The following is a 17,716-nucleotide window of genomic DNA, read 5'->3' as shown; positions in this document are numbered from 1 at the left end:
CTCCCCTCTTAAAATAATCATCGCTGATGACATTCACCCTGAAGTTTTCAGTCATGCAGAGAATTTCCAGAGCATGGAAAATCTGAATTTTTAAGGTAATAAAGTCATTCTTAAAAGGAAAGCAGCAGGCCAGGGCTTGTACATGCAGCTTAAGAAGAAAGAAATTCATACACAGTTTTTTTTCCCCTTTAAGACTGAGCAACAATAAACATAGTCCTTGATGAAAGGAATCTGATTGTTCTTCATGAACAGTGGGTTGATAAAAGGGATACCTTTCATTAGAACTACATCCCATTAAAAAGGTAAATCCTCAATTCTAACACCCACATTCTATATGATAACCCTAGAAAAAGAATGCCAGGAACTGCTGAGAAATCAATACAAATTGTATCTATCCTTCCTTCAGCATAACTGACAAAAAGTACATTTAGATTTGGGGGGTTTATGTTGTTTTCTTCTGAAGGACACACTTCATAACAAATACTCTTGAAAAAAAATAATGAAATAAATACACAGGGCTTGATTCTAAAATACTTCTGCTAGTTCAAATTAGAGAATGAAGAACTGGAGCAGCATTGCCTAGGCTGAGGTGAAGTCAGAAGAAGGCAAAACCAGTAGAGCATCTTGCCCTGCTTAGTTAACACAAAATAGAGACTGGGAAAAACATGTGCAAAAGGCCAARTAAGGCAATGGAAGGCACAGAGAATAACATTTGTGTCTGCAACAACTCACGTAAGCATCTTTGCTGAGGAACTATACGCGCAGGTGAATGGAAACCAAGTGCTCGTGGTCACTGGGGCAGCTCGCAGTTAGYGCCTTGGAGCAGATTCCTAGCTCAGTCACCTCCCAGCTGATCCTTGGGATGCCAGGATCAGCTCGTCCCATGCTCCCTACCCAGCAAGCAGCAAATGTCTCGTGACGGAGCTGCCATCAGCACTGCCCAAAGGGCCRCCAGTGGAAGCGTCATCAGAGAGGGACAAAATCCATCCACCCCTTCCAGGGCACCATCATGAGGTGGAATTAGCTAGGAAGCTGCATCAGGATTTTTATCTTCTTTTTATGTATTTATTTAATTTTTGCTTTCTTAAGATCTCTATGTGTGCTGAGTTTAGCTGTTTTTTTGCATTTAGCTTTTCTGCAAATTGCTACAGAGAAGCACCTGCACCCTCACCAYGCTCCTCCTGCAGACCTTATCTTGCTCCTTCTCGTTGACCTGTTCTAATTTTACAGCATTTCAAGTGGATGATGCTTCATTTTTTGAACACTGAGTTCCTTGCTGGTTTTATATTTTTGGCAGTAGAGTCCCTAAAGCAGATGCTTAATTAAAATCACACCTCTCCTCTCTTACTCTCCACTCTGCCTCAAGGGTTGATGCCTGAATTCTGGGTACTTTCCTGCCAGCAGCTAAATCACTCTCGGAACAAGTTCTTACTCTAATGGGCAGCTTGACTTCTTGCTTCGAGGTCAGTCTGAGGCACATTTATTCTGCTCTGTTTCTGTGTAATAGGCAGCAACTGCCACAGATACACTGTAATTTTATTTATATGCATATATACATACAAATACATGTGTATATATGTATGTGTGTGTGTGTATATATATATACACACACTGGATTTTGCTTGCGTGGCTATTTGCATGGCASCTGTGGTGATCTCAGCAGGGTCACAGCCACGCAGGGCTCAGGGCTGTACAGTCCTGGGTGGGTTTCCTGGCTTGCCTGGAATTCCTGCCACGCAGAACTCTTCTCAGTAGCCGGCTTAAAACCCGCCACCCCACCCCGCAGTCTGGTGCAACAGGCAGCTCCTCGGCGAGCGCGAGACAGGAGCAGTGGGATCTGTAAATAACCTGGTGGGGCCGGATCAGCGACGCCGCAGCCGGAGCCGGAGCAGCTGCCGCAGCGCGAGTGCCGGATTCCTCCCGCGTTGGCGGCTCCGGTATCAGTGGGGACCAAGGCTGGCCCGGGGGACCAGCCTGTCCCCTGTGCCAGGACCCCAGCCCATGCTCCAATACCTGAGCCTGCGCTMAAGTCCCCTCCGCTCCGGCTGACGGTTTGGGTTTGCGCACAGGGAAGATTCACATGTCAGACAACCCGGCCGGGAGGACGACCCCAAGTGCTCTTTTGTGCTGGAAATGGGGATGTGCTGATATTCCTGTACTGCAGCCGTAGCAGCCTATAAGGATCAAAGGCCCCAGAGGGCTTTAAAGCAAAAAGACCCATTTTGCCCATCACCTGCTGCCCGTTACATAGGATATAATGTGCATGGCATGCCTTAAACACACTGATATCGTAGCAGCTGTCCTAAATAATTATGATGCTCTCCAAGAATTAAAAAAAAATAAAACACAAAGGAAAAAATATTATCATTCATTAACAAGCCTCAATGCATTGCAACCCGAGGGTAAAGGTTGCTTTTTTTTTTCTGCAATTACATGGCAAAATACTACCATTACTGCCATTCCACAAAATAGTTTGTACAAGTCTCATAAATGGCAGGAATGACTTAAGCTGAGGGGCAAAATTAAATGTGAAGGAGCTTGCTAACAGTCATTCCATATTTTTCTTTCATATTTCATATTTTTCTTTCAAGACTTTACATCTTTGTAGGAAGAGACCGGACTTCTTGTATTTCCTTGGGCACAACATAACACTTTAATCCCAGTTCTTTCCTTGTCACCACAATATTTCTACCCAAACCCAAACAGATACATGGCAGTAAGTATAACAGAATCAGGACAGTTTCAAAGCTAGATGGTAAATGTTGTTACCAACCTTTATTYCCCTGACACAAAAGCAGCTGCTGTATATGAGATCACAAACACTTTAAAGGCAGATGCTGTGAGGGTTTGCACTGCTATCATTACATTCTTTTTTTTAGCAATAAAGTCTTTATCCTGCAGTAAAGCTTGTTATTCCATAATAGGATTTACCATTTATTAATAACAGAAAAAAATCAAATTAATAGTTTGATTTCTTCCTGGTTTTATCCTAGCGAGCTCGGCTGAGGTTAACATCAGGAGAGTGGCCTGGGTAACAGCACCTCAGTGTGTCAACAGCTGGATATTGAAGAACTTTTTGAACGTGGGGACTGGAAGGGCTGGCGGGGCTGTGGGTGACAGGGCTGCTCTCTCCTTGCCTTCACTACTGCCTGTCACGTTGAGCTCGCTGGCGTGTGGGGCCTGTCCCCTAGGAGAGGACACTGGCTACAGCAGTGCTGGAACCCTGGGCCTTCTCTTCCTTCAGCACAAGACTGCCCATCTAGACTCAACCTTCCCCCGGTCTCTCCTAGGACACAGGTTGTCCCTAATTGCAGGGTACTCTGATTTTCCTGGACAGGGAGGCTTCTGATGGCATGGGATGGGAACATGCATCTCTCCATCCCTAGCACCTGCTCTCAGATTCATTTGCTCTTACTCTCTCTAGGGAGGTTCATGCCACGGTGAAGGCCTGGGACGCACGGAAAGCAGAGCCCTTCCCAGGTTGGTATCCCAGTATAAAAGCTTCCTTCAGCTGCTCCTCTCCCAAGACCCACCAATCCCACTAGGCCCATAAGTGACAAYGTTACATTATCATACCTTCAATCTAAAAATCAGAAAGACCTTTGTAGACATTATTTAGGCATCAACACATCTCTAATACCTACAGAAACTCCATTTTGCAGCTGTGGAAACCGTAATACTGCACAGTGAAGCAACACAAATCAGCAACCAAATAAATTCACACCAAAAAAGAGGAGCTTTTAACACAGTCAATGTTAAAACACATTGGCCCCTTCTGGTCTTTTGCAGGTCAGGATCAGTAGTTAATTGCCAGGCAAGGGAACACTAAGTCACACTTATCACACTTGTACCACACCTGGTAACGTTCTCCTCTTTTTCTTGTGACCTTGGTTAGCAGCTCTCCTGCACGCTAGCAGACAGGTCTGCATGCATGTTGCAGCCTCTATCCCACATATTCCCAGGATACCAGCAGTGCAGTTTCCCAGGATAGCCGCAGTTGCTCCAGCAGGACTTCCTCGGCCAGCCCAGTTGACAGGCGGTCAGGAACCGCTCGCGTAGCTGCGTCCTCATGCCCAAGCAAGTCCTGGCCCCCAGCCCCACCGCCAGCCCCTCCATCCTCCTGGCACTGTAACAGTGCCAGRGAGGCTCCCTTCACCCATTAGTGAGAAACCACAAGCAAACAGAGCAGCTTGGCCAACACAGGAGCAACAACCTGAGTTAGTTGGGTAGGTTTTTTTCCATGTTCCAAAATTCCCTGGCTGGCTGCTGGAGTCTCTCCGATTGCAAGCAGAGGACTTGGGAGGCATTTTGTTGGTGAGATCCAAGGGAGGCTTTTGGAGCTGCACGCACAGGATCTGGCCCCGAGGGGTTTGAGCTCAGAGGAGCTCGGCCTGGCCCTGCAGAAGGCACCRTTAGCTGGGTTAGTGCAAGCATTAACCGGTTACCTGCCCTTCTTTCTGGTCCAAATACAAGTGTAAATGAAGTAGCTGAGAGACCTAGCAAGGGAAAAAGAGAGCCAATGTGGCAACACACATAAAAGCTTAGAGAAGAAAGACTATTTGAAGCATAAGCAACTGAGGCRAGACGTGAGCGCGACACTGGGTCCCAGCACCTGCTGCAAAGGGCAAGGGACACATGGGTGATGATACCAGAAAGTGGGAGAAACAGCAGGGACATGTGTAGGTTAGGACTTGAAATGTAGCTTCTCCCTTCCTTGACTTTCCCAGGGAGACGGAGAAGCCACTGCAGGGCCCCAGCTGGCAGGGTGCTGCCTAGCACCTACATGGAAAGAGTTAAGCAAGTTGCAAGCACGAGGGGTGGCCGCTCTGCTCTTTATGGGCGCTTCCCCTTGGAGCAACTCCTGATGTCTGGCCACCTTTGTAATCCCCACTTAGGATCATTAGGAACCGAGCGGATTTACTACTAATTAAGGTCTGGGATTAGGGCAGGGCCATGTGACCACTGGCAGCGTTTGGTGCCGGGGCTGRGAGCTATTGTGGGAAGTGGGTTAACAGGGATCACTTGGCTGCAGGAAGGCCCCGCAGAGCCGAACCGGGAACTTCATGTACCGAGCACAAGCCTGAGGGAAGGGGGCAACTGATCCTGCCACTGTCAGACCGTATGAACATAAATATCCTGTAGGAAAGGCCTTTATGACTAGGAATTGCATAGATAAGCTAAACAGTCCGGAGATGTCAGCCTGTGCTACAGACTCAAAGGGAAACCAGCTGACGTTAATGCAATAGTGGAAACCTAATTTCATCCACCCTTTTTGTTTGTGGAGCTCATTTCCTCCCACAGAAACGTCCTGTTATTGTCTGTCCAGCCCGGCCGTTCCGTCTGATTTTATGGTTTGGCTCTGCCTGGGCCCTTTCTGGTTACTGGCAGCCCCTCGGAGACCTCCTTGAAAGAGCCAGGGAAAAACTAATGGAGCTGCCTGGGCTGTAGATCTGTGGTGGCGTTTGGTTTTCCTCATTTTGGTAAAAAATGGTTCCTAGAAGATGTCGGGACAAAAGATAAATCACACCATGAAATACTGTAACCACTGACACATAACCAAACATTTCAAGAAAACAATGTGTATTTTCATTTACTGGYATAATTTAGCTCAGCCAGGAGGCCACAGTTCTGGATCCCAAATGGAGATCTCAAAGAAGATACTTTCAGGTGGAGGGTACTCGGCTCTTTGAGACAGCAGGTCTCCAAAGGCTACAGGAGCAGGGCACAATGCAGAACTCAGGGCCCCACCGACCAGGGCGCGCGCCCAGCGGGGTCACTGCACACCCAGTGCTGGGTGGCTGGGCAGAAACGTCCTCTGAACTGGGTGCTGGGCTGGCCCCACGGCCCGCGCCGCCCTGCACTGCTTCCAAAGGCAGCACCCACGGGCCCGGCACCGGCTGCTCTGCAAGCAGGGCCAGGCCCAGCAAGGCAAGGACGGGGTCAGAACCATGGGCCTGCCTATCTGTGGCTGCAGGGCGTTTTCTGCAGCTCTCTCTTTGCGCAGCCGAGTGGCGCTTTGGGGGGCTTGGAGAGTTATTTGTCAGTGGGGATCCGACATTGGCCTGTTTGGCAGAAATAGTTTATCTGGATGTTGAACAAGGAAAACAGGATCCAAGAAACCCAGGAGCAGGGCAGGGTCTGGGAAAAGGAAGGAGTGAGTGGAAGAGCTTGGGATTTGGGACAGAGCAAAGCGTTGGGAGGCGTGGGGTGGCAGACGGAGTGGTGGAGGATGAGGAGGCCAGAACAGCAAGTGCTGGTGCCAGCGAGAGGGCTCGTGCTGCAGAGGCTGGAGGTGCTTCCCAGCAGCCAGAGCCTCCTCCCTGCGGCTTGTCTGAGCTGGGGGGCCTGGACCAGGCCCCATCCGACAGCTCTGTGGGCCTTGCATCCAGCCCGTGAGGGCTGCGCACCGGGACTGTAACACTCCCTTCTCCCGGGGTCCAGGAAGGAGCACTGCCCATTCCCGAAGGCTGCTCTGCTCTCCCTCTCCTCCTCCGAGGGGAGCTGGRCGGGAGAAGGTGATCAGGGCTTAGGAGCCCTCGGGAGCAGGGATGGCTGAAGGAGCCCGAGCTAAYTGAAAACATGCAAAGACCAGCAGGATTTACTGCCTGGTCATCTAATCCTGCCATTTAGCGCTGACCCACTTGAAGCGACAGCGTGTGACAGGGTGACCAAGCAGTGAGGACAGGATTAGGAGCCCCTAAGGCGATTGTGCTCCTGGGAGGACACACAGGAGACCCGAGTGCCTYGCGGGGCAAAAAAAGCAGATGTCCCAGGCTCTGTCTTCAATTGGTGGCCATCAGAAATAGACTCTCTTGAGAGASAGAAAACACCTAAGCGAGCCAGCTGGGAGGCACGGGGTGCTTGGGCCACTGACAGCTCCTCGGCCCGTGAAATGGTCTGGCTCAGGTTTGTGCCAGGATTAGCACAACTGCGGCTGCAAAACAAAACACAACGGGGAAGGGAGCGGGGGGAAGGGGACGGGAAAGCGAAGCCTGCGCTGGGACAGCTCAAAATAGGCAGGGGAATCGGCCAGGGGATTGGAGGCAAACAAGGGATGTGTGTCTGTGCTCAGTCTGCAGCATCTGAGCCGGTGATAAATCCACAAGCRGCGTCGCGGAGCTGCCCCTAATCGAGGGAGCCGCGTTGGGTCGAGTGATCTCTAAACAGAAGAGACATGGGCCAAATGCCCAAAGATCCTATTCCTGAAGGCAAAAGACTCTGATGGATGCAGACCACCGTGGCAGTTACGAGACTGGCTAAAACAAGTTGGAGGAACGGGGGGGGACAGGGCTCCTGCAGCGGGAAGGCTGTCTCCAAGCACAAGAACCCTCTGATTTAAGTTTATTTCTGAAAACAGGCCTGTGAGGAGCACATTTCCAGCCCAGCATCTCACTGGGGATCCGCCAGCAGAAGATGCTGAACTGCAGCATCTGGGGGTCCATTTCTTAAAGCACCTTTCCCTCACTCATTAATCCAAGAGAAGACAGAGAGATCCTCACATCCTCTTGCTGGCAAAAGCCACATTTGCCATGAGACCTGCAGATGCTCATAAGTATTGAGTATCTGGTTGCTTCTGTAGGTTCCAGTTTTAACCTGACCAATTAAAGGTGGCAACCCAATGAACCTGCTAAGGGCTCATGTTCTCACCTACCTCACTGCTTATCACATGCTGGCTAAATAGCTTTAAACCCTGGCATTCAGAAAGCCAGAATAAGCCTTACACAGACCGCTCTTCTCCTGCCCCAGCAAGTAGACTTGCTTGGCATGTGTCAGCTCAAAGCATTTTCCACATAATTAGTCATTTAAACTTCTCTCATGCGGGATAATCTAGCCCTGTTATACCTCTTTCTCAAAGGAGCATGTAAGGGTGTTGACAAACATTTAAAAGCAGTGGAAAAGCAGGGAAATACAGGCTGTTGTTACCACTCCTACCTGCCTGTATCACCCTTCTCTTGGAAACGGCTCCCTCGGCAGCAAGTACAGCTAAACGGGCCCATGTCCACGCTGACCACTGCACTTCATATCTTGGGAGACCAGGATTAATCCCAACTCTGCACTCTGCACTGCAACACACCAGGCTGCAAACCTCAGCCATTGGCACTCTCTGCCAAAATGGTGAGAAATTCGGTGACAGAAGGGGAGGGACAGAAACCACTTCAGCCGCTCCTGACTAACACACCATGAAGAGTGTAAACGTGCTMAGGTTTACACAGCCCTGTGAGCAGAAGATCTGATCCCACGGCTCCCATGAGTGGAAGAAACCTCGCTACGCTTTCCTCTTGTAACACTTCTCCCCATGCAGCTCGGTCCCCTCCCTTGTGCTGGCTCGGCACTCCTGAAACCCACTGCGAGCTCTTTCACCTGCTAGGAAAAAAATGTTATTCTCTTTCGTTCTCTTTCTGGGTTTTCTGATAGTAAAATGGGAGTGGGAGTAAGAGCATCAGTCCATTCAGGAGCAGGAGAGACCTTATATCAGCTTGCCCTGTCTCTTGGCTCCGTGCCCCAAAGCACACATAAGCAAACAACTAGCTAGGAGACACGTGCTGATGTAGTGAGCCCTGCTTTGCCCTTGGGTATCCAGAGCACTTTTACTCTCAGAGCTGAAGCAAAGACAAAAACGGTCCTTGCTTTGCTGTAAAAAATCCACCAATCCATCCAATAACTCCCTCTCCGTACTGTCAACAGAWTATTCTCTGCTACCCAAAGTAATGTGCAGAGAACACATTTCTGGTCCATTATATGCAGCACTATTTTATCTGTTGCACTATTTTAACCGTTGCCTCTAAGGTTAGGTCAGCAATTGCACCATACAACAACACTACAGGACCCACAGGGTGGATTGCTTTCTTCCAGCATCAAATGGGGAGCTTTGTTAAACAAATAAGACAGTATCTTCCTGGGACCCTGAACACTTTCCTACCTTCCTCCCAGATTCCTGCTGTCTTCCTTTGTATTTCAAGGGAGCGGGATTCTTAAACGCACTGGAAAAGCAGAAAGGCAGGAAGAAAAACAGTGGTGCTGACTGTTCAGGCTAAAGAGCTGATAAAGACACTGCTCCATTCTGAGATTAACAAGTGGGCCCTGTGGGTCAGGACCACTGCAGGCTGCCCATGTTCTGGGGCTACCCAAGCATGAATCAGATTTTTTTCAGGATTTTTGCACAGTTTCTTCCTGTCCTACAAATGGCTCCAGCATAGAGACCTTGCAGTGCATTACAGGAAGGGTAGAGGAGAAAAGACAGTGCTGCAAAATAGTCATTCCCAAAGCCTAACTTATATCCATGGTGCAACTTCTTCATGCTTCCAGAGCAGCAAAAGCTTCAGTGTCAYAGAGTTATCAAATATCTGAGATATATAGCACAGAGATATCACCGAGATATCACAAGTGCTGTGTCCTTGGGCACAGAACACCCAGTTTTGCCTTAGCTCCCTGTTATCCCCAGGTTCCACTTCAGACTGGGGTTAGCTGAGTTAGCCAAACCTTCCTGAAAAAGCAGCAGTTCAAAGCAGAGTTTGAGCTGCCCCTGCCCTGAGCCAGAGTCTGCACAACGCTTGGCAGGGAAAGAGATGAAATTCTTCTCATCTCTTCAGAAGATGACACAGGTCTTTCCTCCCACCTGTGCATGGTACATCCCAGGGATTCTCTACTTCCATAATATCTTCCATTCAACGAGCTTTATAGATCTCAACATATCTGGCTACCTAAGGAAGTATGATTTGTTTTTACAGAAACTAAGGCCAGGAGAGATTGACTGATGTGTCTGTGGTCATAGAGGAAGCATGTGGCAGAGCAAAATCAATTCTTTAAACTCCCATTCATATGCTTTTCCTAATACCCATCTCACCTATATATATCCTCTTGCAAAAGGTATGAAAATCTTAACATCTTTACAAGTTTCGCCCCCCAAAGCACAAGAGTGTGGTCACTGTGCACATCTGCCTCCACGATAAGACCTCCCATGATCTGGGAGCGGTTATCAAGTTCATGCAGTTTTTCTGCAAGTGAAAAATGGAAATACCACCTATTTTCTGTTGATACTGCTTCCCATTCACTTGTATATACATTTACTTCCAGTAAAGTTTACACCAGGTATGTGTTAACTTTGCAGCAGAACTTCTACCCGCCAGGCACTTGTGCCTTTTATACAGTATTCATCCCAAGAGGCACTTGGGTGGCAGAGGAATGGGAGATTGGAGCAGGACCTAAAGCAGTGAGTAAGTGTGAAGAGCAATGAAGATGTTTAAGCAATTAAGATGATTAACTCAGCAAGCTGGGCCTGTTTAGTCTGGAGAAGAGAAGGCTGAGAGGGGATCTGATCAACATGTTTAAGTTCATGAAGGGGGAATGTAGGGAGGAAGGGGCCAAACTCTTCTCTGCGGTGGCCAGTGACAGGACAAGGGGCAATGGGTACAAGTTGAAACCCAGGCAGTTCCATCCATGTGAGGAAGAAYTTCTTTCCTGTGAGAGTGACAGAGCCCTGGCACAGGCTGCCCAGGGAGGCTGTGGAGTCTCCTTCTCTGGAGATCTTCCAAACTCGCGTAGATGACACCCTGTGCCCCGTGCTTTGGGTGTCCCTGCTGGAGCAGGGGGTTGGACTAGATGATATCTAAAGTCCCTTCCAACCTCAACCATTCTGTGTGATTCTGTGTGCATCTCTACCCCTCTTCCCTCCTCCAGTTGACACTGCGGCTGCTGCTGGCGATGGACAGATGCAGACACTGGTGTCACCCACGTCACCGCCCCGCACCGTTACCTTGGAGGCTGCCATGACGGCCGCCGTGGCCGCGACGTTCAGCCCCCGCTTCCCGAAGTGCACGAGGGCATCGTAGCTCCGATCCTTCGCCTGGACAAGGCAGTCGTCAATCTCCTGCCACAGCAGCCAAAGGAAAAAAACAAAGAGGGACAAGTTCAGAGCCCTGCTCTCTTGGCACTGCAGCATCTGCCTTCAACACGTTCAGGAGTTTGGTGGGTCCTGTACTGCTGGACTCAGATACCCCAAATGCACAAGCACAGCATGCAGGGAACCCAAGCAGAAGTTCCCAAGAAGCACAGACAGGGGACTAATCCCCACTGGCCTTCTGGGATAAGACTGAGAGACAACTGTTCATTCCCTGTCTATGGCTAAAGAGTCATAGACACTTCCACAGCTGCCACTGCGGGAAACAGTCACTGGCTTCCTAACAGTTTGCATGCTGGTACTTGGCTAAGAGCTGTTCTTTGCCCATGCAAGCAGAAGCACCAAGCAGATCTGCCTGACAATGTCCCATTCAGAGCCACTGTCATTCTTGGGGCCAGCAAACRATGCAATGTTCCCTCTGAAGTTAACAGCAAGACATTTCTCAACCCAGGACCTTAAAACACTTCACAAGGCTTATGCCGTTACCTCTCCCAGGCCAAACATTTCCCAAGCCCCTTTCGTAGGCAGGATAGACTGTGCCTGACATGCCCYTTAGGATGTCCTGGCTGCCAGACCCTGCTGCTCTAAAAACATCCAGCCACAACACAGCACACCAGCTGTATTGAACAAGGATGTGCAAAGCCACTCAGAGGGTATTTTTACTCTCCCCTCTGCTAACTTCTCAAGTGCCCAGGGATGAGCTAATATGTGTGAGTGAGCTGAGCAGATGCCAGTATTTAAAAACACAACAGCCATAGACACAACAAAAATACCATCCCCCCCAAAAAAGAGAGATGGTAGAATGACAGAGGAGGAGAATCAGCAGCTCCCAGTCCTTCAGTGAGAGCGAGTGATACAGAGATTGGAGCAAACTCTGTAGATCTGCTTCACCCGGGAGGGCTGTGGCACCTGCACTTACCTTTTCTTTTGAAGACAGTGTTGGGTGAACAAATTTTCTGTACAGGAGGCTGGAACCTTTTGTGTATGGGGAGAGCAGCCAAGCTACAAAAGCTATTTTGAGTTCATAGTAGAATGGAAACCTAGAAGAGAAAAAGAGCTGTTAGCGCCCACTGTACTGATTGGAGATGCACAGCATAGGGAGGAACTGGCCAGTTCTTAGTTTAGTTTTGCTTACCAGAGAATCCAAGAACCAACACATGTTTAGTCACCCTTGCACTACCTCAATTAGGCATGTGAGTAAATGTGCTCTTTACTTAGGTACTAGGGCAATTACTTAATGGGCTGTCAGAGATCCTGCTGTGTGACAAGAGCTGTTGTCTCCATGCTGGGAGTACACATGCAGCCTTTACAGCATCCCCAGTCATTGGGAGGCAGCAAAAACCCACCCAAGAATGAGTGCTGCATCAATTTATTTATGAGTCTTTTGTTCCTGTGTCTTCCTGCAGTTAAGATAACATTTATCTGGCTGAAACTGAAACACACTGGCCATGCAGCAACCAGGCCTGACCCACTGGGCCTCTCAGGCTCTGCTCTGAGCATGGGCTTGTGAGTCTGGGCTTCTGTTTGACGAGGATCTCCACTTCACAGCAGGCTCATTCAGAGGCTGGCTCAGGCAGCGCAGCCCCGCAGTGCCCCAGGCCATCACAGCAGGGCTCTGTGCAGACAAGACAGAGAGACAATAATGTCTCCTTTGGCAGCAGACTTGACCTGGTGCCAATGCCCCCACTGCCTTTGTTTGGAGGACTTGCCACAGGCACTCAGTGCTGTCTAGGGACAGGCTAAAGGTGAGACGGGCACTACAGCTAAACCCCAGTGACCCAAAACCTCAAACCAACCAATCTTAATTTTACTACCTTGGAAGAGGCCTTACTGTAAAGGCTACCAACATCTGCAGACTCGAGCATCTAAATTTAAGGTACTGAATCTGATTGCTGGGCATTTTTGTGCTCTGATCCTGACAAATGCTACCAAGAAACCTTCATCGGGTGCCAGTGACCCCCATCAGCCCAGATTGTCACTGTCCTCCAGCAGCCCATCAACTCAACTGACCCAAGAAATGACCTGGGAAATGACTCTAGGAAAGACAACCACCCAGGCAGCAACCTGGAGGCAACACCTGTTCTGCAGTGCTCTTCCTGCCTGATTCACAGAGTGTGTGTATTTATGTTAGGAAACCATTAGGTAAGCCTGGATCTGTACCTGTAGCTAAAGCTGCTGTTTATTCTGTGATCATCTCTGGAAGGATCCAACTTGATTTTGAGCTGTGTCTCTGACAAAATCCCATTTCCCACAGGTTGGGGACAGAGCCTTCTGTAATGATTTCTCCATAACCTCTGAGCTGTTCCATCATCTTTCTCCCTTTTCATATGACAACACTAAGAAATTAAGCCTGGATCCTTCTGACAAAATATTTCTATGCACCTGAAGCTGCTCAGTCTGTGCTCAAGAGGCAACATGGTCCTGCAGATCTCATTTTCTCATCAACATTTTCATTTATTTCTATCTCATTCCAAAGACCCTCTCCCATCTGATGCTCACCAGCAAAGAAAGATATCTGTGAACGTCTCTGCTGTTGTGAAGAGCGCAAATATAATCCAGTACATCATCCATTTGACCTGGCAAAAGAAAGCAGGAGTTACGTTKTTTTTCCAGAGGGTCTCAAACCATCTTTTACAGGTACAAATGCAGAGGTAACCCTCACAGAAGAGAGGATCATTTTTCCCTCCTATATACCTATATACTAAGGATTTAAATATGATGAAAGGGCTTCTCCCACCTGAGCACAAAAGATGCCTCAGATTTCCACACAAGCCCCCGGGAGGAGGAATTTGGCTCATGGGATTGGTCTCACAAAAAGGCAGGACATTCTGATTCACTGATCCTATTAAGGAAGCTCTGCTGGCCAACTAGGGGCTACAGCTCTGCCACAGGTCATTAAAAATCTCTCTTGGCTCATCTTAATACCCAACGCTGGTATGAGGGCGTGGACCAAACTAGGATTAAGCCAAAATGTTACTACTTATATAATATTCACAGACAGGGAAAAGTAACCAGGGAAAAACAAAGAGCTATCTGCTCAGCCTATGATCCAGGAGTCACTCACAAAATCAACATACCATAAGTTCCTGAATGAATATATCTTGTTTGATCCATGGTACCTACCTGCACGCGTACCTTGCATACCCACTGTGCTGCTAGGGCAAGTGGCACAGTGTAAATCTCTATAATCAGAGCTTAAGCTTGARCATTTTACCTCACGTTGGTGGTGCAGGCACATGCGCCAACTCCACTGGTGGGATTCTGCAGTGGGTGATTATGGGGGGTTCTCCTCTATGGTGACAGTGGYAGGGAAGGAGTCTTTAATCAGGGAAACTGCAGTGTCTTGAGTAATTCAAGACTCTCTCGTTGTTCGCTTTTTTGTTGTTGCTTTTTGCTATTGAGCAGTAAATGGCATTTAAAGGCAGGACTAAACTATACAGAGATATGTAGTTTGTCTTGATCTTGAAGGAAACAACTTATCTGCATATGCTACCTGCACGTCCACTAAGTTTTATTAAGAGGTATCATGCACTATTATCACAGAAGCAAAGTGTGGAGTAATTTCCAAATATTGGAGATGAGGGGAAAACATATTAATTCTCCTGCAATAATTTTCTTCTGCTGAAAACCCATTAAACTGAGAGCTCAAAAAACAAAAAGGCTTTAAAGATCAGTATCTCTTAAAGAAAAGTGATGGTAAGTTGTTTGTTTCATTTCATGTTTATTTCATCCAGAAAATGGATGGTTCTACTTGAAAATGGAAAATTCCAAATTAATTAAAAAAAAAAAACAAGAGTCATTCCAGTTTGGAAAAAAATAGCCGTATGCCTAAGCGGCTTTGCTGGAATGTTATAAAGCTTAATGAAGTAAAAGCCATCAGCGTTCTAGGCTTTGTCTGAATGACAATATTGGATCATGTTAATTGAGGCTGGGATAATTACAGCTGACTGAGAGGAGGCTGCAAAGACAGCAGTACGAGAGGGATACAACACATTGGATCTCACCAGCTCCTGCTCTAGCACCTCTCCTCATGGCAGTGGTGCAGACAGTACCTGAACTGTCTCTCTGTCTACAAGTACCTGTCACCCAGCTGCATTTCTGCCCCCCTGATGTTTATTTGGGGTTACAGCAGTTACACTGGCAAACGCCTGGGAAAAACGTCCTCCCGGGGCAGCTTCTGCCAGGCTTTTACGTAACGGACTCCTGGAAGGTCTCGCTGCCAGCACAGCTCTGTCAGGCACCGCTGCCAGCAAAGCTTTTAATACAGCCCACAATGTGGGGCRGAGGGCTGAGATAACCTAAACCACCAGGTATTCTAACTCCTATTACTAAACAGAATAAATACACACTACAGTGATACGAGTTTAGATTAGCACAGATACACCTATGTGAAGGTTTTGTTGTGTCAGTGTTAATTTTTTTTTCTTTGAATCAGACCTCTAGTTGATGGATCCCCACAACTGATATGTTACAGGGAAAACCAATTTCAGGTACAGCCGAGTTGTAAGATCCACTATTCCCAAGTTAGGGTTATGACCCCATAGATCCAATGCAAGTTCCTCTTGTGCAGCCCAGTTCCCAGCAAGAAGTGGACTCTTCAATGAAAAATTCTGCAGAAAGAGGCTGTGAAAACGTTCTGTATCAGCAGTAGACACTGCCTGGGGACGCTGGCACAAGCGTCAGCACTTCCAAGCAGGGGATGCACCAGTCTTGAGAAGCACAGCTTGTGCATGGGCTGCAAGGACATTTTTCYGGAAGTATCTGGTGTGTTGGGCAACACAATTCCCAAAATATCCAAAACCATAATCTGAACGAGCAGAATGATAGACTGGAAAAGTCTCAGCAGCCGCTCTGAGTCACAGTTTGAGTTTGCACTAAGGACTTAATGGGATAATCACCTAAGCTGTTACCCAGGGGAGAAAATGGGCTTGTTGTCCCTGACATCTTGAGAGGATCTGGAGGCTGAGCCTTGTTCAGCACAGTTAACAAAGAGCTTGGATTGCAAATCCCATAGGACCCCAAGGGGGTCCAATGCTATCGATTCTCCCACATTTCCCTTTCCTTAAATGCACTTCTGCCTTTAGAAGGAGAGGCCAAGGGAAGAGTTTTCAGCAGAAGGACAAGGCAGTCACCAGACCTGCCATAAAATAGGTCACTCCAGCAGGAAAGATGTGTGTGTCTGAGGATTCAGTCACACGTGCTTCGAGTTGCTGCTTCTTATCCCTGCTGTGAACRCACAGCTAAAGCTTCAGGGCCTGTAGGAGACACTTTGATTTATGCCACTCTTTCAGAAACAAAGGAAAACACAAGGGCTCTGGATGGCCAACACCTTTTCAGCCAGATGCATTTGTCAGGGACCACATCAGCTCCAGCTTAAGCTTCTGCCTAGCCAGGACCCAGGCAGCCCTGCCCGGGTCCTGGTTTTTGAGCCCTCCCAGAGCCCAGATGACACCTTTATAATGTGGCGAGGAACAATCTTAGAAAACGAACCCTGTATCACTGTCAAAAACCTCATTACTCACATATTCTTTGATGTCCTTGGATTTCACGGCTTTGTAAGAATAATAAGCAGGGTAAAGAGTGCCAAATATCAGCCTGAAAAAGAAAAAAATGATGAATGGATTAAATTGATTTCCTGCCACAGAGGAATTTTTTTTCCTACTGTTAAATATGTTTTTTGTGCTAGTGAAAAAATGCTAAGATTTAAGTTTTAGTGCACTAACTAGAGCATATGACTGATTCTGCATCACTTGATTTGAATCACAACTCAAAGCAAGTGCTGCCAGTGTCACAAACAAAGAGCAGAGATCGAAAACATCTTTCCCTTTTGGGATGGTTTCCATGGCTCTAAGTTACAAGGCCACGTCATATCTAATAGATATTGACCTAAGACAGCTGTCACACATCACACAAAAATAAGACCCCATGCACAAAAGGAAATGAAAAATCTGTTTTTTAAAGTAATCTACTGTGACACCAAGAATATAGAGCAACGCTTTCAGAGACAGGGCAAAATGAGAACCATTTATCTGAAATTCTTTAAGCACAAAATGCTGGAAAACATTGGACAAAACAGCACCTAGGTTATACCAGTCCTTGGTTTGAATGGAGGCTCTACCCTMCGTTAAACCTGTGGAAGGAAGAGTCCTGCACTGTTCTGTATCTCTGCCTAGCTGCTTATATTCCTCTGGATATGGACATAAGCCTGTCCAAACCACTCCACTCTGCCCAGGTTTCAGCCAGTTTTGTTCAGCGCAGGATGATGCTGCAAATTCGCAACTGCTGGGGAATGTTTATTGCCCTGCCGATATCCCTCTTTCCATTGGAGCTTTTGCTTTAAACGCATCAAGCTGCTTGCAATGCTCTGGGGAACAGAAACGATCAATGTTTCAGTCGCTAATTGTGAAGCCGCATGGACCTGCCGTTGCCTTTTCCATTCCGCCCGCGGTGTCCATGTGCCGTGGGACTCATAATTACAGGCAGGTCCATTATGTGCCTAAGACATTAAAAATTTACACGTGGGGAGCCRGAGCACCACGGTATTTCTCGGAGCTCGGGAAGGCAGTTGTGAAAGACGTGAATGCCCAAAGCAGAGAGCAAAGACAGTTATTCAGCATGTTTACTGCAGCAGGGCAAAGCAAAACGCAAAGCACAATGTGAATTTCAGAAAAGCATCTGCTGAGAGAGGATATTCACTATTTTACAGAGGCTACATGCTGGCTTCAAAAACCTTCCTGGAAACAGTCACTTCTGAACCTATTTCAGCCACTGAAATACGACATCAGACATTAGACACCAATGCTCAGAAAGAAGAGCTTG

The 17,716-nt window shown here is 47.8% G+C and overlaps 1 protein-coding gene across 1 annotated transcript in view; it reads right to left on the bottom strand.

Moving 5' to 3' along the window:
• REEP1 (receptor accessory protein 1) overlaps window positions 1-17,716 on the bottom strand; it is a 50,108-nt gene that overhangs the window by 13,567 nt on the left and 18,825 nt on the right. The window contains exons 2-5 of the mRNA XM_026034154.1: window positions 16,420-16,492; window positions 13,397-13,473; window positions 11,817-11,937; window positions 10,754-10,867 (exon numbers count right to left, since the gene is read on the bottom strand). Of these exons, the coding sequence (XP_025889939.1) occupies window positions 10,754-10,867; window positions 11,817-11,937; window positions 13,397-13,473; window positions 16,420-16,492 (385 nt within the window). The remainder of the gene's footprint in view (window positions 1-10,753; window positions 10,868-11,816; window positions 11,938-13,396; window positions 13,474-16,419; window positions 16,493-17,716) is intronic.

This window comes from Nothoprocta perdicaria, unplaced genomic scaffold, assembly GCF_003342845.1.
Source record: "Nothoprocta perdicaria isolate Ctin4 unplaced genomic scaffold, notPer1 scaffold_14, whole genome shotgun sequence".
Taxonomy (NCBI): domain Eukaryota; kingdom Metazoa; phylum Chordata; class Aves; order Tinamiformes; family Tinamidae; genus Nothoprocta; species Nothoprocta perdicaria.
This window is presented reverse-complemented; position numbering and strand designations above follow the sequence as displayed.